The 21,491-nt window shown below is 33.0% G+C and overlaps 1 protein-coding gene across 1 annotated transcript; it reads left to right on the top strand.

The window, feature by feature from the left end:
* The first annotated feature begins 19,632 nt into the window (after positions 1 to 19,632).
* Positions 19,633 to 21,364, top strand: LOC106116159 (2-aminoethanethiol dioxygenase). Its single transcript, XM_013309903.1, has one exon. The coding sequence runs from the start codon at positions 19,729 to 19,731 to the stop codon at positions 20,497 to 20,499; it is 771 nt and encodes a 256-aa protein (XP_013165357.1). The 5' UTR covers positions 19,633 to 19,728; the 3' UTR covers positions 20,500 to 21,364.
* Positions 21,365 to 21,491: the final 127 nt, after the last annotated feature.

Below are 21,491 nucleotides of genomic sequence, written 5' to 3' on the forward strand. Positions count from 1 at the left end.
ATTCAATACAAGCGATTGACGTCTTTAACGAAGCTCTAATTAATTTATTGGCGCTTGTTAAACGGAAGTGCGAGGGTGTAGAGTCGTCAACTAATTTTTTATTATTATTTTTCAACATTTATTTACTTCGCCTACGTAGTCGTAAGTAACGTCATTTCCAAAAAATGTATCAAGCGGAGAAATAGTTTTATGAAAATTGTTTAATTTGTTCAATTTGTCAGAATATACGCAAACTTATTTTCCTCAAAAATAAAAATTAAATAAAACAGTTTTTTAATTTCAGTATCATAAGTATTTCTCATTTTAAAAATAACAACTTTAATTTAGGAACTAAATGCAAGAGAAACAGATTGTAATAAGACGACTCTATCGCTTTTGTGTGCTACCTATATGCGCGCGATATTTACAAGGAGCATCCGGCGCACAACTATTACTTGATAGCCGCTTGCGACGCACCGCGCGCGCTAATGTCCCGTCAGCTCTTCTCAAACTTTATGCAACCCTGGTACCTTATATTAATTCTCTGTACGGAAATAAAATAAAAAGCATGCAACAAACTCACTGTGGGTTTTGGTATTGTCGTCCCTTATGTTCACTTAGAATAAAATAGAGACAACAATATGTGTCAAAAAAGTGACATAGCAGTTTACGTAAGAAATAGACATTGCTATTATTTTTTACACAGGTTATGCATTTAATTTATTTAAGCAGATCGATGGACACGGTAACCATTATTAATATTTCTACTAGTTATTTTCAACTACAATCAAAGTATTAAATCTATCCCTGACTGTAAACATAAAATAATGTCTAAAAGTTTGGGAAATTCAAGCATTTTGCGGCGGAGCGCGGATTTTTTTTTTACCAAAGCGCTGTAACACGATATTAAAATTGAGTTTACACAAACAACCGGCCCAGAGATGAACTGCGAGGCGAAAGGGCTTTCGTTATTACACAACCAACACATAAAAGGGTTCACTGAAACTTTTTAAATTGGTTTATTATAATTTTTTGTCCGAAAAAAGGTTGTCATATGATAGTTTTGTCCTTTTTAAAACTATGTTTGCTTAGATTTAAAGTAAATCTGTACAAACACACAACAATACTTACACAAGAAATTAAAAGGGTACTAAAACTGTTTTTGACACTCCAATTTACGTAGTTAAATTAAATTAATCTATAAATGCAAATGTTTGGATGGTTTGATGGATAGATGATTGTTAGAAGTTATCTCCAGAACAATGGATCCCGTTGAAATTTATCATAGATGTACCACAAGCACTAAAGTACACATAGGCTACTTACGTTTTTTTATTAAACGCAGACAAAATCGCGAGCGACCGCTAATATTAAATACTTACGCAGCTAGATAGTCTAAAAGTAAACATTCGTATGATGATCTTTTGTACAAAGATTTAGAGCACAGCGGCCAAACTTTGCTGCAGTGCATTAAAGTGTTGTATTCCACTGCGGAGGGGACAGATATCCCGCTTGTCTCTTTTTATAGTCTAAGAGACTGCTTTAGTGAACTTATCTCAAAGATATGCAAAGGCATGGTTAGTGGCTTTTATTTTTTTTAATCCAAGTCGCGAAAAAGATATAAAGAAATTAAATAGGCATCTCTATTATTCTGTCTATTGTTAATGTGTCTTGATAATTAAGTTATTTTTTTTATTTTTAAAATTAACCGGCACTAAAACTATTTTTAAAAACCGTTGTACCACATGGATGTATGTAATTTTCATGTATCTACCAGTATGTAGAGTTTTCAGTAATAAGAGTATACCTACACATATTTCTTTAGACTAGCCGTAGCTGTGAACAGAAAAAGTATTTTTAAACTCGGAAAAAGTATTCCGTATTAGCTCTTAGTCTAAATCAATTCTCTTGATGGATTACGCTAAGCACACAGATTTGCCTGCGAATAAACGTTAAACAATCACTTGACTCCGTTTCGGCTTTTAAGAGGGGTGCGGGATATACAAGCCGTGAAATTTGTGCCAATTGACTTAGTATCGCTTACATTTTATATAACAGACTAACTCCGGGAATAGTAAATAAACAATAACATAAAAAGCCATAAAGCTTTTTGACAGTGGTAGAACCCGCTTTTACATCTTTGCACGAATTGGCCCGGTTCGCCTGGTGAAATACCACGACCATACAGAAGAAGGGCGTCAAGTGGAAGCCTGGAAGCTAAGCTAAGTGTGGAAGAAAGTCCTGGAGGCCTAATTTTAGTCCTCTTTCCCTTCCCACCCTTTTTTTCTTATAAGGAAGGGAAAATATTCTCTTTCTTTGCATCCCGTTCTCAGTTGATTAAAGGTAGGCAACGTATATGTAATTGCGTATGTCTATGGGCAACGGTCGCTTCGCTATTCCAGCGATTTCAGGTGGCCGCTTGCTCTTTTGCCACTTTATCATTAAAAAAAATGGATTTAGTCAATAATGTTACATACACCATATTAGTTCAATATTTTCTTAGAAGTAAACTAAAGATTGTAGTTCTATAAGAATAACATAAAAATAAACATAGGAATTCAAACTTTATCCTTCAAAGCAATATGAGTGATTTAACATACCATAATATGAATTAGTCAAGGGTCGCGTCACACAAGGCCGTATTGAGATGGTCAGGCTCCCACGATGATTTTTGACATGCCATAGACTTTAACTCTTTTAGAAATGACGACACATAATTAAAGTGTCCTGTTTTTTGGCTGCTATAAAATGCAATATAATTTAATATACATCGCTTAATATTAATATTGAGTTTGCAATAAAACAATAAAATATTGGCTCTGAACCAAAACACCGGGCCAAGTGTTTCAACGTTTAAACTGAAATTGCATGTTACATTGTTAGAATGCAAAAGAAAACTGATATTACTAAGAAAACATTTTACAATTATCTCGCTTTTGCGAACAATGAAACTTGAGAAAGTAAGAATTTTAATTGATTCGTAAAATTTAAAAAAAAATTAAAACAGTGCTACTAAATATGTCAAAATAAAGCCTATTTAAACAAATATAAAATTTAGCGTACGTATTTATTAAGCAGGTTTAGTTAAATAGTTCCGGTGCGTTCCTTTGGAGATCCCGGCACCCTCGCAGTCGCACTACAGGTTGGCCACCGAGGGGTTTTTAGTGAGTAAGAAACTCACATAACCCTGTCTTTCCCCCAAAAGGCAGGGTATCTTACGAAGATTTTAAAAAAAAGGTTTAATTAAATAAGGTTTTTTTTCGGTTATTCTATGAGTTTTGCAAGTCTACATTCGCATTTGGAAGTATTAATGCGTCTTAAGGAGGCATGATGACCCCCACAAGTCACTTATCGAAAAGCTCTTATCTTTATTAATTTTTTAACGGTAATTGACATGTGTTACAATAAACAGTGGCCATTGATTTTGTAAAGCTTGTACTGAGATTATGAACATTAGTAAAGATAAATTGGCACTTTATCGATTTATCTTAGCGTGCATTAAACATATTGCTCGTACTTCTGTTAGAATTATAAAGTCCATACCTAGAAATATATAAGTGTACATTGGAATATTTCCAACTAGTTGTCGCCCGTGACTGCGTCCGCGCAGAAAGACAAAAAAAAATTGGTAACCTATGTGATCTTCCAGACTATGCTTTACATGTATACAAAATTTTATCGAGATCTGTTGACCTATTTTGGAGATCATCATCATCATCAGCCTATACGAGTCCACTGTTGGACATAGGCCTCTCCCATGGCTTGCCACTGTGCATGATTCTCGGCCACTCTCATCCAGCACTTGACAGTTGCCCTGCGAAGATCATCGCTCCACCGAGTCTGAGGACGTCCTACGCTACGTTTGCCGACCTGTGGTCTTTTGGAGATACCTTCTAACAAACATCCATAGATCTAAACATTCGCATTTATAATATTAGTAAAAAGTAAGATTGACTATTCTGAAGTTAACTGTGGCTTTATTTTGATATAGTGGAAACAATTAACTAATACTATCGATCAATTAACAATACTAGTCATCTTATCTTTTTACCTAACGACTAGCTGTCGCCCGCGACTCCGTTTGCGTGATTGGTTCAGCCAATCTATAGTTTTACAGAGACTAACGAAAAATTTTCCCTGTTTTTCAACATTTCTCACTGAAACTCCGCTTCTATTGGTCGCAGCGTAATGTTATAGACCCTAAAGTTTTTCTGTATAAATGAACTATCCAACAAAAAAATAATTTTTCATATCGGACTAGTAGTTCTTGAGATTAGCGCGTATAAACAAACAAACTCTTCCGCTTTATAATATTAGCATAGATATGACATTTCTATGATTATTCCTACTGTAATTAAAAGGCTAACAATACATTCTGCAAGTTTCGAGTTAAGTTAAAGATTGAGAGATAGAATTAAGTGAAATTTGCAAATGTGGATAGATAAAATAATCTAAGTAAATACAAGCAAGATGTTAGTAAATTATATATAAAACAGTATCAATCAGCCTCGACTAATACATAGCATATTAGCTGGAACTATTTGAGTCTAGACCAATAGCCACTTCAGAGCCACACGTCCGTACTTGCGTAAGCGATGCAAATAGATAAGTAGCTATAAAATCAAATCCCCCCACTTCATCGGCGATGGCCCGCCTTGAACGCATCGCAATTGAATATTACTACTTTCAATTTGAATAACAAATCGATTCATCGGCTCAACCTTTCATCTTTCAATGACACGGAATCATTCATTCTATTTTCTTTTTTTAGGTCCTACGTTCACAAATTACTAAACGACTTACGCATACGTTTTTTTGTTCTTTAGTCGTCAAAAACCATTCGTTCGCAACCTGTTTGTTATGACCGTCGTGATAAAAGTCGTTGTGTTTTTCATGATGACGGAACAAATCTATACAGTTGACATATGCCTGTACTGGCCGAATATACGATTCGCGTCGACGATTCAACGTATACGGACTCTTTTAGATTTACGACGGATGCGATATAAGTTTTGAAGATTTACGTTGCTTTGTATACGAACGGGAATAAAATTACTGCAGATACTATTTTCTGTAAAATCAACAAAGAATTTATTCTATATTACACCCTAATTAATTAAATTAAATTAGCTAAAGTTCTCAACTCAATCGCCGAAAACAATAAAACTCATTTAGAATGGTATGCAGCCGATTGAATAGTTTTGAATTTATAGTCGAATCTCTGTTACTAATCAAACTCGCAAAATACAGTTATTTTTAAAGCGTTAAGCATTTCCCTCTCAGAGTTATCCAAGGTACATATTTCTCAAGATATGTCAAGACTGCTGAACTTGTTCTCTTGAGATGTAAACATCCAAAGAACACGCAGTAGCAGATAACGGTCAATGGGTTAGCCACTTAAAGGTTATAATACAATTAGTGTTGTACACAAATACTTTCTTTATCGATATTTTTTTCCAAATTTGTAAAGCATTTTGTAAAGCTTTTTTGTCGTTGTTATTAAAATAAAATTTCAGTTGTTAAATAATAGAAATATTTAAAATTCTTATAAGTCTAAGGTAAAGTTTTATCTAAACGTCGATCCTATAAAATGGTTATAATATATTTATTCTATACAAATGTAACAACAAAATAGAAATTGTAAATAAGCGTATTAAGAAATAAGATGAATATATTTAGATGCGTGTACCCTCCTTGAATATGTATATGAATGAAAAATATTTTTAATAACCATATCGTAGGTAATTCATATCGACAAATTATTATAATATCGACAATTTGAGACATCACTATATCGAAAAAGGACATTCAATAGTGTATGTTAGGGCACTTCACCTGATATTTATGTTTTCTCTTATCTGCCAGTGACATTACACAGAAGATGCAGTGGCGAAATAGAAGATACAGAACTTGTCGATAAGCACTCGATACTTACTACTTAAAGCAACACTAAAAACTAATCTTATTTATATTATAAATGCGAAAGTTACGAAGGATGGATTTTTGTTGGAAGGTATCTTCAGAACGACTGTACGCATCTCGTAAAAATTTGGTAAAGACTTAGAACGTAGTATAGGAGAACACAGAAGCTACTAATTAAGTTGTTTTATTTCCGCGTTTACGGAGTCGCGGGCGACAGCTAGTGTTACAATATTTTATATAGCGATATAGCGATGTATGAGAAATTTAAGTGTTCAATTAAACAAAATCTTATATTATACATCAAAAACCACTGTTTAATTATCAATGGTTGCCACTACAGATTTTACTGTCGGCAACAAGTGGTTTGTACCACACTGGCCCGTTTAATTCCGACCTCAGTGTACGAATGATTTACGATAACGACATCGTAAGTGCGTTCGGAAAAAGTCCCAAGTGCATTGCGGAGCGTGCCGTTGCCAAAAGAATCGGCAACGTACACTCGCTTACTAAAATGCTAATCGATTTTGCTATATCCGTTTTTTATTTAATCCTACTTATAACAATAAATGCGAATGTTTGGATGGATGGATGGATGTGTTTGAAGGTATCTCCAGAACGGCTGAACAAATCTCGCTGAAATTTGGCTTAGATGTGGAACACAGTTTGAAAGAACACTAAATATATTATATATTTTTTAATTTAAAAGGAGTCGGCGGCGACAGCTAGTCAGATATAAAAATAAAAAGCCAAGAATTATTTGCAACGCAAAAAATGGCGATGCCGGCTTTTTTATTGCTAGATTTTTATTTAGAAAAATTCAATAACGAATTAATAAATATTTACTACAGTAAAGTTGATATATTTTACGACAGAATAAACTCACATAAAATTCAAATGTAACATAAACACTTTAGCTATCGTCAGTATAAGTAAAGAAGTGCTGTTGAATTGGGCAAGCGAAACTCAAGTGTACTATTAGGGCCACATTTAGACCACATCGGACTTTCGGGTTAATGGCAGAGTGTCTCTACATTGGTGCTTCAATAGATATTCTAAATGCAGAAAAAAATAAAGAATTTATTATTAAAAGCATTCATTTGTTTTATGTTTACGACTGAACTCTATGAGTTTCTAATCAAAATAGATTTAAAATAAATTATTGTTACTTATAAACAAAAATAAGACGAAGAAAATACCCGCGTGTTTTAAATTATTTAAAGAGATGTGATGCGAAGAGCAACTGGACTTGTAGGTAAGGGACATACAAGAAGGGTATATTTTCCCTTTCTGGACATCTCCTCTGACAATTGCAGGTAAGCAACGCACTTGCTGCCTTTTAACTTGTTTAATATAAATATGGCTATTTGCTATCTTTCACAAGAAAAAAATTAAATCATGGCGTAGTTTAAGAAAATTCTAACAAAAATCTAATAGAGAATGATATAAAAGAGTCGACACTTATAAGTTGAACCGTTCAATAAAATTGAAGATTGCCCTCAGCACGTGACGGAGTTGAAATCAATTTTCTCACAAACGGGAAAGAAGGCTAATCAAAAGAACGTAGTCAATAGGCGGAAACCGCCTCGAGGAATTACTCGATGAAAAGAGTCGATGCGGGCTGAGGAAGGGTATACAGGGTGTGCGGGGGATGGGCGATGGAAAGGAAAAAAAGTGGAAATAATTCGTTAATCCCGTAATTGGAGTCCGCTACCGAACCGGAAAACAAATTTCCTATTATTTTCTGATAGGGTTCGACGCAATGTTTCCCTTTTACGAAGCTTTTAAAACTAATTTATTTGTAGTGTATTGCTTTAGTCACATTTATACTACACGGAGAGATTTTAGAAAATGACTTAAAAATATCAAGAAAGTAAGTAGTGAAAGCAAGAATAAATGTTTCTGAATAAGTATTGATTTACATTTAAAGGCTTTTTTAATTTGATTTTTTACACGTAAACATTCGAACATTAAATTACTTTTGTTGCTTAAAGAGAAACTCTTTTACAATAAATTTTCGATTCCGATGTAATATCATATAATAAATAAATTTATTTTTCTATCCAAGGCGACAACCCTAAACAAAGACCAGTTGGAAAAGTCGTAGCAAAAGTGTAGGTAGATAATTATTATTAAAGCGGGACTCATTAGGAGGCGATTGTCGTCCCCACCCCGGGTACAGCGCCCTCTGACTGCCTCTCCCAAACCCCACCGCCCAACCCCGCATCTGTCGAACGGTCACCGTCACACCTGACCGAACGATTTGTGAGCTATTGGCGAGGCACTTTTTGTGTACAGGATGATTCTTTTAAAAATTAATATGCTTTGCTTATTTGTTTGTCTTTGGATATTAGCGGGCGCGTAAATCTTTTAAAAATAATCACAATTCAACTTAGCCTATAGCTCTTCAATTCGCTTCGAAACAAATTGGAAAAATATCACTGCATAGATGGACAATAAAAGGTGAGTTAATTTCAGGTAAGTATATAAAATAGCCATGTGTAAAAATGTGACAAAATTATGAAATTCATTAAAAATATATTTCCTAACTATAACGTGTAGTGTTGTGTAGTATAATTTATTTATGTTGCCGTGCACTTAAAAGATTTCGTGACGAATCAAATGTGACAATCCTCAAATAAAAAATGTAACAAAAAGAAACATCCTATAGCTGCGAAGCTGAGACGCTATTGGAGGACACTGGCTCAGCTTTTTATTTGTCAGCAAGTGAGCACTAAGCGACGTGGTTACACAACTAAACTAAAATGATTAGTGCAATTTGGTACTAATTGATAGCAAAGGTTAATAAAGTTACGGGTAAAAACACAAGTGAAATAATTACACGACGGCAGGACCAAACTTTGAAGATATTCCATTCTTAATTATAATGAACTAGCTGTCGCCCAAGACTCCGTCCACACCATACTAAAAAGTCAAATTTCATTGAGATCCGTTCATCCGTTCTAGAGATAGCTTCAAACAAACATCCATCTAAACATTCGCATTTATAATATTAGTAGATAAGATTATATTTATTGCATTAAATGCACAGTCGCTTAATTATAATTATATCGTCATCGTTATGAAGTAATTATAAGATTTTATAAACTACTAGCTGTCGCCCGCGACTCCGTCCGCGCGGGATTAAAAATAGATGTTGACCGATACTCAGACCTACTCAATATGCTCACTAAATTTCATGAGAATCGGTCAAGCCGTTTCGGAGGAGTATGGGAACGAAAATTGTGACACGAGAATTTTATATATAAGATTTAGTCAATAATCAAATGTACCCACAACAAATTTAATAGATTTTTTTTTAAAACAATCTGAATTCACTGCATAGTTGCTCGATTGACCGGAAACGATTATTGAAATACACATTAACCAGCTTATATTTCGACTGATTCACGTCAAAATAGTGACGTATTACCGGTTTTAGTAAAAAGTCAAAACATTTTTTTCTTCGCTCAGTGAAAGATTAATTCCGCATTCATAAATATTTGTTTGTTTTGATGATAAAATGATTGATAGCTGACTTACGCCCATAACATTGATGGTCTTAAGTAAAAATGCATCAGTTTCTTATGGTTATCTAAAGTAGGTTATCCAAGCGTTTAGTTTTGTGAAGAATATTGTATGGGACTTCATTATCTTACTTATATTATAAATGAGAAAATTTAGATATATGGATAGACGGTTGAAATATGGCATAGATGTAGAACATTTTTTTGAATGCCATAGACTACTCACTAAGTTGTTTTTCAAATTTTAATCATGTCAACTTTCACGCAATCCATCCATCTCTTCCTACGTCTATCTAACTAGGCAATAGAACGCTGAAACATTTTGCTATAGTCTAATTTAATCTGTACCAAAGCCTTGTGCCTACATAATATTCTATTTATGAGAAATTTGATAATAAAAAGGAACCCTTAATCATAAGTTCCGTTTAAGCTTGGCTGTTTGTTATTGTTCTCCTAAAACAATATCACGCTGCGGTCTGCGGACGCTAATCAACGTCTAAAAGTTTATACGCTGTCCAGCACAATGATATTTAATTGTAGACAATCCTTAAGCTGCAGTTTCACTGCACGAGATTACAATGTAATTACATTATGTCTCTGAAAACTGAGAACGATATTTCCCTTTGCACTTGGCGATTAGATTTGATATGTTAATTTTAACGGCTTACATTTACTAATTGAGAAAGAGCATGCGACAAATAATACCAATAAATAAGAAAGCTGTCCAGTTTTGCAGTAGAGAAACTTGATGTGATTCTAGCAATATTTTTTTACAGTGAAACTACCCCTTAAGCGAGTCGAAATCCACATCGGTGCGGAAGGCGAGCAGTAAATGAGAGGAAAGCAAAACAAATAATATTTCACAGTTAAAAAAAAAACGACTGTGTAACTGTAAACAGGCAGTTATAAACGTGGCCGAGTGCCGGAGTTGCGTGCCGAATGTTCTTTGTGCATATAATTATCTATTTCAGACTTTTATTTCATACATTTAATTTTTTTTTACACACCCGAGTTCACATTACAGACGTTTCTAGTTTTAAGTGTGACTATGCTATGATGTAACTTTGTTACCAGCTTGCCTTACTATTAAAATAATGAATAATATATAAGTATTATTAAAAATATGAAAAAATGGTCTGGTTATTAAAAAAATGGGTAATGCTAAATCTTTCGCAACATAAGAACTGGCCACGAATTAAAACAATAATTTTCAAATTAAAAAGAACGTTAACAAACGCGTTCCAATTACAAAACAAAATCAATACGGCCGTTTACTGGCCAGTAATAAAAATATCCACCTGAAACAACTCAATAGTGACGGTTGAGATAATCTGTGGTCATTATAACGTGGAATGTACATATAGCAGGCGTAGCATTTTTAATTACCGACAATTATGTTACGGCCACAACGTTCGCATAAGCTTCTGTTCGTACGTTTACTGTTGCCGTAAAACAATAAAAAAACATGTTTAGTGACACGCACACATCGCTGAACAAACAAACACGAAACGCACGTGTATCGAAGCTCACATTTTTAATCTGTATTAATAGTTAAATTTTTGTTGGCACAAATGAGCAATAGCAAACCATTATGACAAATTTAAAAACAAATATTTTTTAACTAAAACATCAAGCAATGTTTATATATTTTTAGTTATTAATTGATTTTAATATTGTATTATATTAAATAAAATTTAAACGTAATCTCGATTAAAACCTACTCCTGTCAAAAGGCAATAGAAAAAACATTTTTTCAAACATACTGTATCAATGTATACCGGAAACGTTAATTTACACATACCGATAAATACTGTTAATAGAAGTTTGTTTAATGTTTTGTAATTTTTCAGCACAAACAGTGTATTAGAAAATGTATGTAGTAAACAACATACGAAGTCACACATATATGCAATTAGGGTTGACACAAAACTAAAATAAAATTCTAAAAAAACTTTCGCTCTTTTAATGTGACTTGGAGAGTTTAAAATATATGTACAATTCTATTCAAATCTATGGCGTAAATTTAGATGTTATGCATCACATAACTTTAACTATCATCGGAAAGTAAAGGGCACACCCCTGCACGTTATACTTAAAATCAAATCATAGAAAATTAAAATAAAAAACTATACGACGAAAAATTTATCAGAAAATAGACAGCCCTGTATAACGATAAAAACTCATTTGAACGGTCAAAAAATAGCGATGATTGTAAAGTTTACGCTCAAGTCGTTTTTATAAACACTGCGGAGTGATTGCGCGAGTGACCGCACGGGGGCGTTGCATCACGCGCGCTAATTAATTGCAAAATAACCTAAGTTAGGACACAGTCTTATATTTCATTCAAACTAAACACCAAACTTTTTTATTACTATTCAGCCAGTATTAGGCAAAAAGGACAGAAGCAAATGTCAATAATTAAAAAAAAGCTAACATTGGATTATATTTATACGCATTACATTCAACCATCTAAATCTAACTTTGGAACAAGTTATCATAATCCTTTGATGTCTTCACAAGACAAGCGGATATTCGATTCTTTAGTTTACAATTACCGTTTCCGCGGATGTTTGATTTCTGTTCCAAAGAGGCAAACGAATTACCATAAACGTACCAATCAATCAAAATGCATCAAGGCGTACGTCTCAATTAAGGAACGTACCAAATGGCAATAGAGGCGGCCATTTTATAAAACCGTTTAGAAATCAATTAGCGTACCACAAAGCGTCGTTGCGGACCGAATTAACCTCATCCGAGGCGAGCGGCCGCATGTGTGTTGCTATAAAAATAAAACTGAATAGCCGCTGGCAAGACTATGCTCTTCCGTGCGCCGTTTACTACGCATTCAAGTTACACTAATAATTTTAAAATCATTAAGATTTCTGTTGGCAGATTTCCAGTGCAGTGCAGGACATTGATAAGATCAGCATAGGACCGCAAAGATTGGTGTGGGAGTGGGACCTATTACCAGCAGTGGATAGATAAAGGCTGATATGATGACGATGATGACCAAACTCGAAATAAATTAAAAAACAATACTTGTACATCTAATTCTACCTAACTTTTAACATGAATAGACAGTCAACTCACGGGAGAGGTCACAGTTAATTTAACATAAAGGCAAACGTATACCCACGAAACATCATTATATCTTCAGATCCTACTATTATGACTTCTCTATACGATTACTTGCCGGAAAACACGTATATTCCTTGATCTAGTTTATTTTGTACTTAATAAATTTTAATAAAGAATTATATACTACCAAGAACCTACTGGTACAAGTTTTCATCGTAGATCAAACGCTCCTCCAATACTTCCGAGCACAGTAAACAGGTAGGCGAAAGATATAAAAAGTTTATGCTACTGAAATGTAAATGTGCCTCAATGAAATCAAATGAATGAATATAACATACAATTTATTTTAAATACGACTGATTAAAGCTAACATACAAAAAAACACTTTACTTAGTTTTACTAGAGGTTTTACCTTGCAGGATGCTGAAAAACCGCAGAGGGCAGTCCGTTCCACAACGCGGAAATGCGTGGCAGAAAGTTTCGCGAAAACCACACGGTTGAGGATTTTCAGCCATCAAGATGGTGTGGATCCATCCATTGATGGAACTCGACGTTTTGTACCAAACAATTCTTCGGAACACTACGTGTAAAATCAGTAAAATTCAAAGGAAACTAACGTCCCACCTCAAGGGCAGAGTACCGATCAGTTCAAAGCTCAATCGTTGAAGATATTAAGAGCATTTCATGTGATGCCAAACTTGTGCCTTATGTAGTTGAAAATGGTTGCCCGGCTGGAAATAATTCGCTTTACAAAACACATCAAGTTTTTTGGAAGCTAGCTTATCTTCCAAGTGACCTCGAAATTGAATATAATTCAATATTTCAACAGATAATGGCTGAAGAAACTCCGAAGTGAAAATCTACGACCTAAGTTTCTTCAAAGAGATATGTTATTTTAATTTGTGTTCATAGATCGTTATATAGATGATCTTATTTTTTTTTTAATATATTTAATCTACGGCCAACTCAAATCCGGCAGAAGCATGCCAGCTCGGCCATTATATTTAAACATGCTTCCAGTATAATATTACGTTTTATTAGTTTACAACAGATAATTAACAAGTTTCCTAGAACGAGCACACGTGACGTCGTCTATTAATTTTATTTTAAAACTTTTTTGTCGCTCCGACTAAGACAATGTTTACGTTCAAACACTGGCACGAAAAGAGTTGGGTTGCTTTTAATAGGCCTTTAAGTTTTTTTTTTTAAATACGCGATGCCTTCTTGTTTTTTCATACCGTTAAATACGTTTTGGGAAACGTTCATTTATATGATTTAATGTTAAATGTTAAATAAACACCTCAATTTGTTAGAATACGTTGTAGGTTTAAACAATAAACGACCATATAACCGCATTCACGCTGGCCATTTCTTCTACAACGTAAAAACTCACAATAATTATAAAAATTTATGAAATAAAAAAATCATAGCAAATTTTGATCTCTCACCCACGATTCCGTCGGCGCGAAATAAAAGAATAGTAATTAGTAGTACTAGCCTTCTTCAAAACAATGCTCTACATCTATGACAAATTTCATCGAGATCCATACAGAGATACCTTCTAACCAACATCCATCCAAATATGCAAACTAAAGCGTTTAAACATTAATAATATTTTACATTTTCTTCGCAGTTGAAACATATCTAATTAAGCTTAAATTTTGTAAAACTCAAACGCAACATGGCGGTCATTACACTATTTTACTTTATCAGTAATTACTCAACGAAATCCTTACAAATATTATAAATGTCGTAATATATGAATAAAAATTTAAAGAAGTTAAAATGAAAAATGGTTGGCATCCTCAAATACTTTGGAATTTGTTAACTTTACAAGTATCCTTTGCTTATAAAGTTCAGTTTATTTTTATATCATATACATTATATCGGAATAATAGCCCTTAATGACGTAACATTAATTTGAAATCAAAAAGAGGGTACCTGTGTATCGTAGCAATGAACGCGCTTCTTATTAAAAAAAAACAATTTTTGGTTAAATAAAATCAATAGAATAAAGATAATTACTATAAAAAAGTTAGTAATTAATACGTATTTCAAAAATAACATATTTTCACCAAAATAACATAATACGGAAAAAATGGCCGCTATTACATGTGAAATTATTAAATTACTTACCTTACCGTTGACCTGCAAACTTATATCGTTTCGCCATTTTCTTTCCCGCGTTCTCTTGCCCTTTCAATGTCTTTTACACATTACTAAAGCGTCCATTATTAACCCAAAAATCACAAATTCAACAAAACTTATAGAAATAAAACTTGTATGTATAAATTATAAACTCATTTATAAAACTAATAAACTATATTTTTAATGTTAAAAATCATTAAATAACACGAAAATTAACACTTATTTTTACAAAACTACGCAATAACTCAATGATTAATTTTCCACTTTGAAAAAGAATAGTACAGTGTTTTAAAATCTTTTTAAAATGCAGTGTCGCCAACTTAATGATAAACGTATACCAGCCAGCGGTAAATAAAATACAACCTCTTTGGATACAAAAATATATGAAATCGCTGAAAAAATTCTAACGTAAAAAGGGTTTAAAAATTAATTTAATAGGTCAATGGTATTTTATTTATGAAATTATTGTTATTTATGAAATATACTTACGTAAAATATATTAACAGGTTAAAGAGTTTGTACTGAATTTTAACTATGCGAGATTTCAAAAGATACATGAAATTATAAAAATTATTAAAAAAAAAGTAAGTTATTGACAGAGATGGTTTCAAAGATAAATCTGAATTGCAGCTTTTGTTAATATGAATACTGATTACTATTTTATTTTAATATGTTTTGGCCTGATAAATCTGTTTATGGCCAACTTTTTTCGATATATTTTTAAAGTACTAAAATAAACTCTATACGTAAGTAATCTGTGTGCGCATTCAAAGCGTAATGTAGTGTTCTTAGTAGTGCGTAGAACATCGAAGTAAATGCGTCAAACATAAACAGAGGCAGTAGCGTTTAGACGCGCGGCGGAAACGTCCCAATCCTTTGTGAACGTCTCCGGCGCGTCTGTCTGTCCGTCTGTCACAGACATGAGGCGCTATGTTACCACTACCGATTGGAATTGACAAACTTCCGCGTCTATTAGTGTTAATGTTGATATTTCATGTTTTATAGATCAATTTTTAATTTGGTATTAGAAATATTGCTTGTCCCAATAAATTAAATTTATTACAGATGCTATGTTCCCTAATAAAAATATTTATTATACAGATGTATAAAAAAGATGAAGTAAATTATAATTATAATATTGTTAATTATTGATTTTATAAATCTAACAGTATTTGCATAAAAAAAGAATATAATATTTTTTTTTCTTATAAACATTACGATGACCTAAATATCAAATGTTTTACAAGTCAATCAAGTGGCTGTATAACTCTTGTAACCTTTGACAAAAATTAAAAATATAAAAAACATAGACAATGTGCTCTCATAACTAACCATCCGGCAACTTTTTCCAGGAGCATTACAAATAGACAATACGTAAACCGCTCCGTTAGATTTGTTTATGTTTATTTAAATTTACATTCATACACGATTTTCGTATCATTTGCGCTTTGTAGTCCTGGTAATGGCCGCGCTAGTGTTGTTCTTATGAATAGTGTTGTAAAGGGAATTAATATTTTTTTATGTTAAATCTTTTGACAGTTATGAATTTAATCATCTACCCATAAAGTACAGCAGTGCACTCTACGTAATCGTAAGTAATTTTCTACATATTATTATTTAGTACCTATTGTAAATTTTAATATTATTTTGTCCATTTCACAACGTATAATTTCTAAGATTTTAAAATAACCTCAAATTTGTGTGATTTTATTTTGGAGCATAATATGTGTCGTTTGAGGTAGTTTTTAACAATGAAAACCAGTGACAAAGCGCTCGTATTACCGATAATATAAAATCGGTATTAGTACCGATTGGACATCACTCCAGTACAAAACCAGAGCGAGTTATTTCCACTAAATATGTGCTACTGTTTCCGTGTTAGAACAATAAACATGCCTCCATATTGTTTTAGCACCAACATGATGGCACGAGATTGTTCAATTGTGTACTTCGTAGTGCGATTCAAAGGAAATTTAGAATGTTATAAACTGGCATTTAGTTAACAATAATAGATTTCAGTCAATAAAATTATAATGTTTCTACTGCAATTTGAAAGTTACTCACCTACTATTGTTATTTCTAGACTCAGAAACATTAAATAGAACGACTACTAGCTGTCGCCTCAGACTGTCTGCGCTTTCCCTGTCTCGATGGCTTGACACTTTCCTTAAAGGCCGGCAACGCATCTACGGTTCCTCTGGCGTTGCGGATGTCCAAGGGCCTCGGACCAAATAATATTAGGCGATTCGTTTATCGTTTGCTATCGTTTTCTATAAAAAAATACATGTACAAATTTTCCTCTATTTACGTGCCGCCGTTGTGGAATTTTGCGTATTATCAATCTATCCATAATCACCAGTTATACGCCGGAGCGTCACTGAGGGTCAGGAGTGGACTGGGGCATAATCATGCTGGCTCAGTACGGGTAAACCATCCACCCAAAAATTTGCATTTATAATATTAGTAAGATTAATATAAATTACAGTTCATAGGTAACTAATTCGTTTTAAAAATTAATTGCAATCAAATCAAGTAGTTATCGTAGCTGTGCAAACTCTCCCTAATATGTGCTTTATAACTATACGTCTAATTAAAATTGAGCAGTACTATAAAAATTATTTAAATAAACAAAAACCGATATGCTTGCAAAATTAATGTAGGTATCACTCACGCGTAACGTAGATCCGCGAATCGAATATGAAACTGGTTTTCTTTTAAAACTGGCGGGAAATTATTGACAGATGCCAAAAATAGGCGCCATTAACTTAAAAATTGTGAGAAAACGTATTTTTGTAAACGGAGTTGACCTGATTTTATTAAAGAGATATATAAATAAAAATTTTACTGAGAATTTTGATAATTTTTGTCTATTAAACAACCTATAAATGTTCGATTTTGTTCATACTATTTCTATAGCGGTACATTATATTATTAATTGACAAATGTAATTACGCAGTTACCAATATTTTCATTATAAGAGGTAGAAATTTAAAAGGCGTCCGCAACTTTTTCTTTTATAAATCATGGGGTGGCAATGGAGCAAACGGCCATCTAAATTCACCGAAAGTGCAAAGCAAAAACTTCTTTTTTGCAATCTTTTCATACTTGGCCATGGAGTATAAAGTTGACTTGTCCCTGTTTATGATATCTTTAATTTATTCTTCTCCGTGCGTTAGGTACCCCAGTACTCTTTATTAAAAAGTAAAATAAATAAGAAACAAATTTTAGGTTATAATTTTCATCGCATAAAGTGCTCATATTGGTTGACGATTGTATACAAAGTTTAGATTTTGATTCGGAACTGGGTATACAACATAACATTTAGATAATTCTATTTAACAGTAAAGCACGATGAGAGTTCTGAGTAGACCACCCACGATTACCTGACGATGTCCAGAACACGGTAGCACTCGGATGTATTCCTTGAAGACTTTTTATATCATTTCATTGTTTTACATTTGAATTAAAATACATTTGGTAGCTTTATTTAATAGGAATAGATGTTTTATTAGATACAGTGTGTTCGATAAAGTCTTTCTTGGTGAATTTTGCAGTCTGCTGCATGCTATCACGGCCGGGACAATACCGCGATCACACAGAATAAAGCCTTGAATCATACCCAATTTTCGTCTAATGAATGTGTTGCGAAAAACCCAATTTTAGTCATCTGTCCACCGGTTTCTAAAAAGAAAATGAGAACGGAAGAGAATTTGGTGTAGAAAAGGTAAATATTATTTTACTATCTTTCTTCTTACTAATATTATAAATGCGTATGTTTAGATGGATGGATGGTTGGATGTTTGTTTGAAGGTAACTCCAGAACGGCTGAACGGATCTTGATGAAATTTAGTATACATACAAAGTCTAGAAAAACATATAGGCTACTAATTATTTTGTTTATTACGCGCCGACAGAGTCGCGGACGAATGCTAGTTTTTTTGTTTTAAGTAGGCGCATCTGTAACTTATTCTTTTCCTTAAATAGAAACATCTTTATTATACGCGTAATTCTAGAAACTACAACATATATTTAACCATGTGTGGTACACACTGATGAATTTATCTGTGTTTAGTGTTGCCAGTTAATCGAATAAACAGTTTAAATCGAAATCGATAAAACGCAGACCGTGCGGAACCAAATAAAACGCAATCTGGTACTAACGTTGAGCGACTTATTTATTTAAGTGGTATAAACGGACAAACCTCCCGTCATTATTTACATCGACCACACATAAAATGTGACCTCGGTTGTTAATGCCTGTACAACGCTTTTATGGCATTTTATCGGTTTTCAATTGTTATAGAGTTTTCTATAATGGCATAGGTAAGAGGTCGATTTTAACTGGGCAACGAGTTTTTTATGTGATGTTTTTTTTAATGTATTTTTGTACATAAATGTTTTTTTTTCGCTGTAGTTTGTAATAGTTTTTATTAAAAGCGTTTGTGTATGTTTGCTGCTTTTGCTACCAAAACATTAAGAATCTATACTTTTCCTTTTTTAATCGGAAATTAGACAGACGACGATATATTTGAATAAATTTAAGTTGTGAAAACCAACCTGAAAAAATCCATTGTGTTTTGTAGAGGCTGTAGTCTGTATAAATATAATTTAAAGTAAACTATTTTTATCAATGCAATTTTAAAGTAAATGCGTATAGAGTTTGAAAATATTTCTTCTTTTAGTTCAAATTATAATACTTAATTTTATTCAAAACCAAATAGAGGTTCAAAAATTCAAACTTCGACTTTTCGCACAACAGATGGCTCTGTACATTATTTAATATTTAAGAATTTGTTGGTTTTAGAATCATAAACCTTAAGTTATTAGTACAGTTCGTATTTCTTATTCAATTGTATATTTTGATTAGAATATTTTTGATATAAGAATATTTTATAGAAAAAAAAATTGTAACTTTAGTGAAAACAATAAATTATTGTATTCGTAAAAGTATCCGAACGCAATATCACTTGCAGTAAAAATGACGTTTGCTGACAGTTGTGCTTTGTTATCGTGCAGAATATTTTCCACTTATTTTAGAAGAACAAAATTTTCGTGTATTAGTGCAGTCAGATTTCATATGGATATAAGACATGAAGCGAAGTCCGCAATGGAAATCGTTAATATTCCTCCGATTGTATCAACATATAGACAGGCATTGCATACTTTCGATGACAAGTACAAAAACGATCTTAATACAAACTTACTTAAGCTCAAATCTATGATGAATAATTTAAAAGCGGAAGATTTAGGATACGATAATACTCTTAGTGACCCGGGGACTTGGCGGAGACCGAACAAGGCACCTTGTACATACGTGGAAGTGTTTCAAAATAGTCTTGTGAATATGAGCATATTTGTTTTGAAGCCGGGTTTTAAAATGCCAATGCATGACCATCCACATATGCACGGACTACTGAAGGTGATCGCGGGTGCTGTACGCATAAGGAGTTTTACCGAATTCCCGCTGAAAGAAGCGGTTAATGAAATAGATTTCGCAATACGTGCCAAACACGAAGCCGCTCGTATCGCGCACGGAATTCATAAACGGAGAAGATTATTTGCGACAGTATCACAAGACTCAATATGTGCAGCGAATAGTGAAACTTGTGTTCTAACACCAACAATATCAAACTATCATGAAATAGAAGCATTGGAATTTCCGGCTGCATTTTTTGATATACTTTCCCCACCTTATGATACCTTGATAGAGAATATTGGGCCTAGAAGATGTAGATATTATTATGTAGCAAATGAAATTAGCACCAATTTAGTTGAATTACAAGAAACAAAAGTGCCAGATTGTTTTTATTGTGATCAAGTACCATACTTAGGTCCATATCTTGGGTAAGAAATAAATGTAATTATAAATACATGTTAATTTTAATGTTGAAGTTTACACAGTATGTTACCACAGTATATTACAACTTCTATCTTGTTAGTTTTGTTATTTAAATTTAATGACAATAATTTTGAAATGGTTATGACACTAAATATACCTACTCGTTATTGTTTGCTCTTGTGGTTATTGAACAGATTATTAATAGTAACCATAGAAGGATCACAACTGAACTATTATAAGTGAGTAATTTGGCTTAGAGAGAAACCTCTATGAGTAATGTCACTGCCCCTTTATTTCTTGCTTATGACAGTTCAACTATATTCAGACAATATTTAAAAATAAATGAATAGACACATAAGGCACAAAGTTTTGTCAACAAAATCTTTCTGAAGCATCAATCAATTATGAATCAAAAGCAAAACTAGTAATGTCCAGTTGTGTCAATTTTTCAAACTGATATGATAGAAAATATATATAATATTTTTTAATAATATCACTGAAGTGCATAGAATGGATATGCAGACTAAATTGATATATAAACACGGCTAAACACTCACGTATATTCGTCCGGTGGCGGCACCGACTAGTTTCGAGCCCATCGGGGGCCCTTCTTCAGTGAGTGACGGGCTGCGTCCACGAAATAATACCAGTACCACTCATTCTGAAGTAGGGCCCTTGATGGGATCAAAACTAGTTGGTGCTGACACCGGACGGATATATATGAGTGTTTAGTCGTGTTTATATATCAGTTTAGTATAATGTCTCACGAAAGTTTGAATAATTTGATATGCAGACTACTATTGGTCTTGGTTTTGAATACATTTTTATGAAGCCTTGAGCTTAGATAGAATGATTACTAAACATATTACTTAATCAATTTAATTATTAATATTTATTGTAATATGTATGTCTAATATATATCTTCTACATTTTTTGGCTAAAAAAATGGCAAATTATAGAATATAAATATTTATGTCAAAATATTTTCTAAATATCTTTTA

This window comes from Papilio xuthus, unplaced genomic scaffold (genome assembly GCF_000836235.2).
Source record: "Papilio xuthus unplaced genomic scaffold, Pxut_1.1 DF827756.1, whole genome shotgun sequence".
NCBI lineage: Eukaryota > Metazoa > Arthropoda > Insecta > Lepidoptera > Papilionidae > Papilio > Papilio xuthus.

Coding starts and splice junctions, on each gene's coding strand:
- LOC106116159 (XM_013309903.1), top strand. CDS start 19,729: ATGGATATAAGACATGAAGCGAAGTCCGCAATGGAAATCGTTAATATT.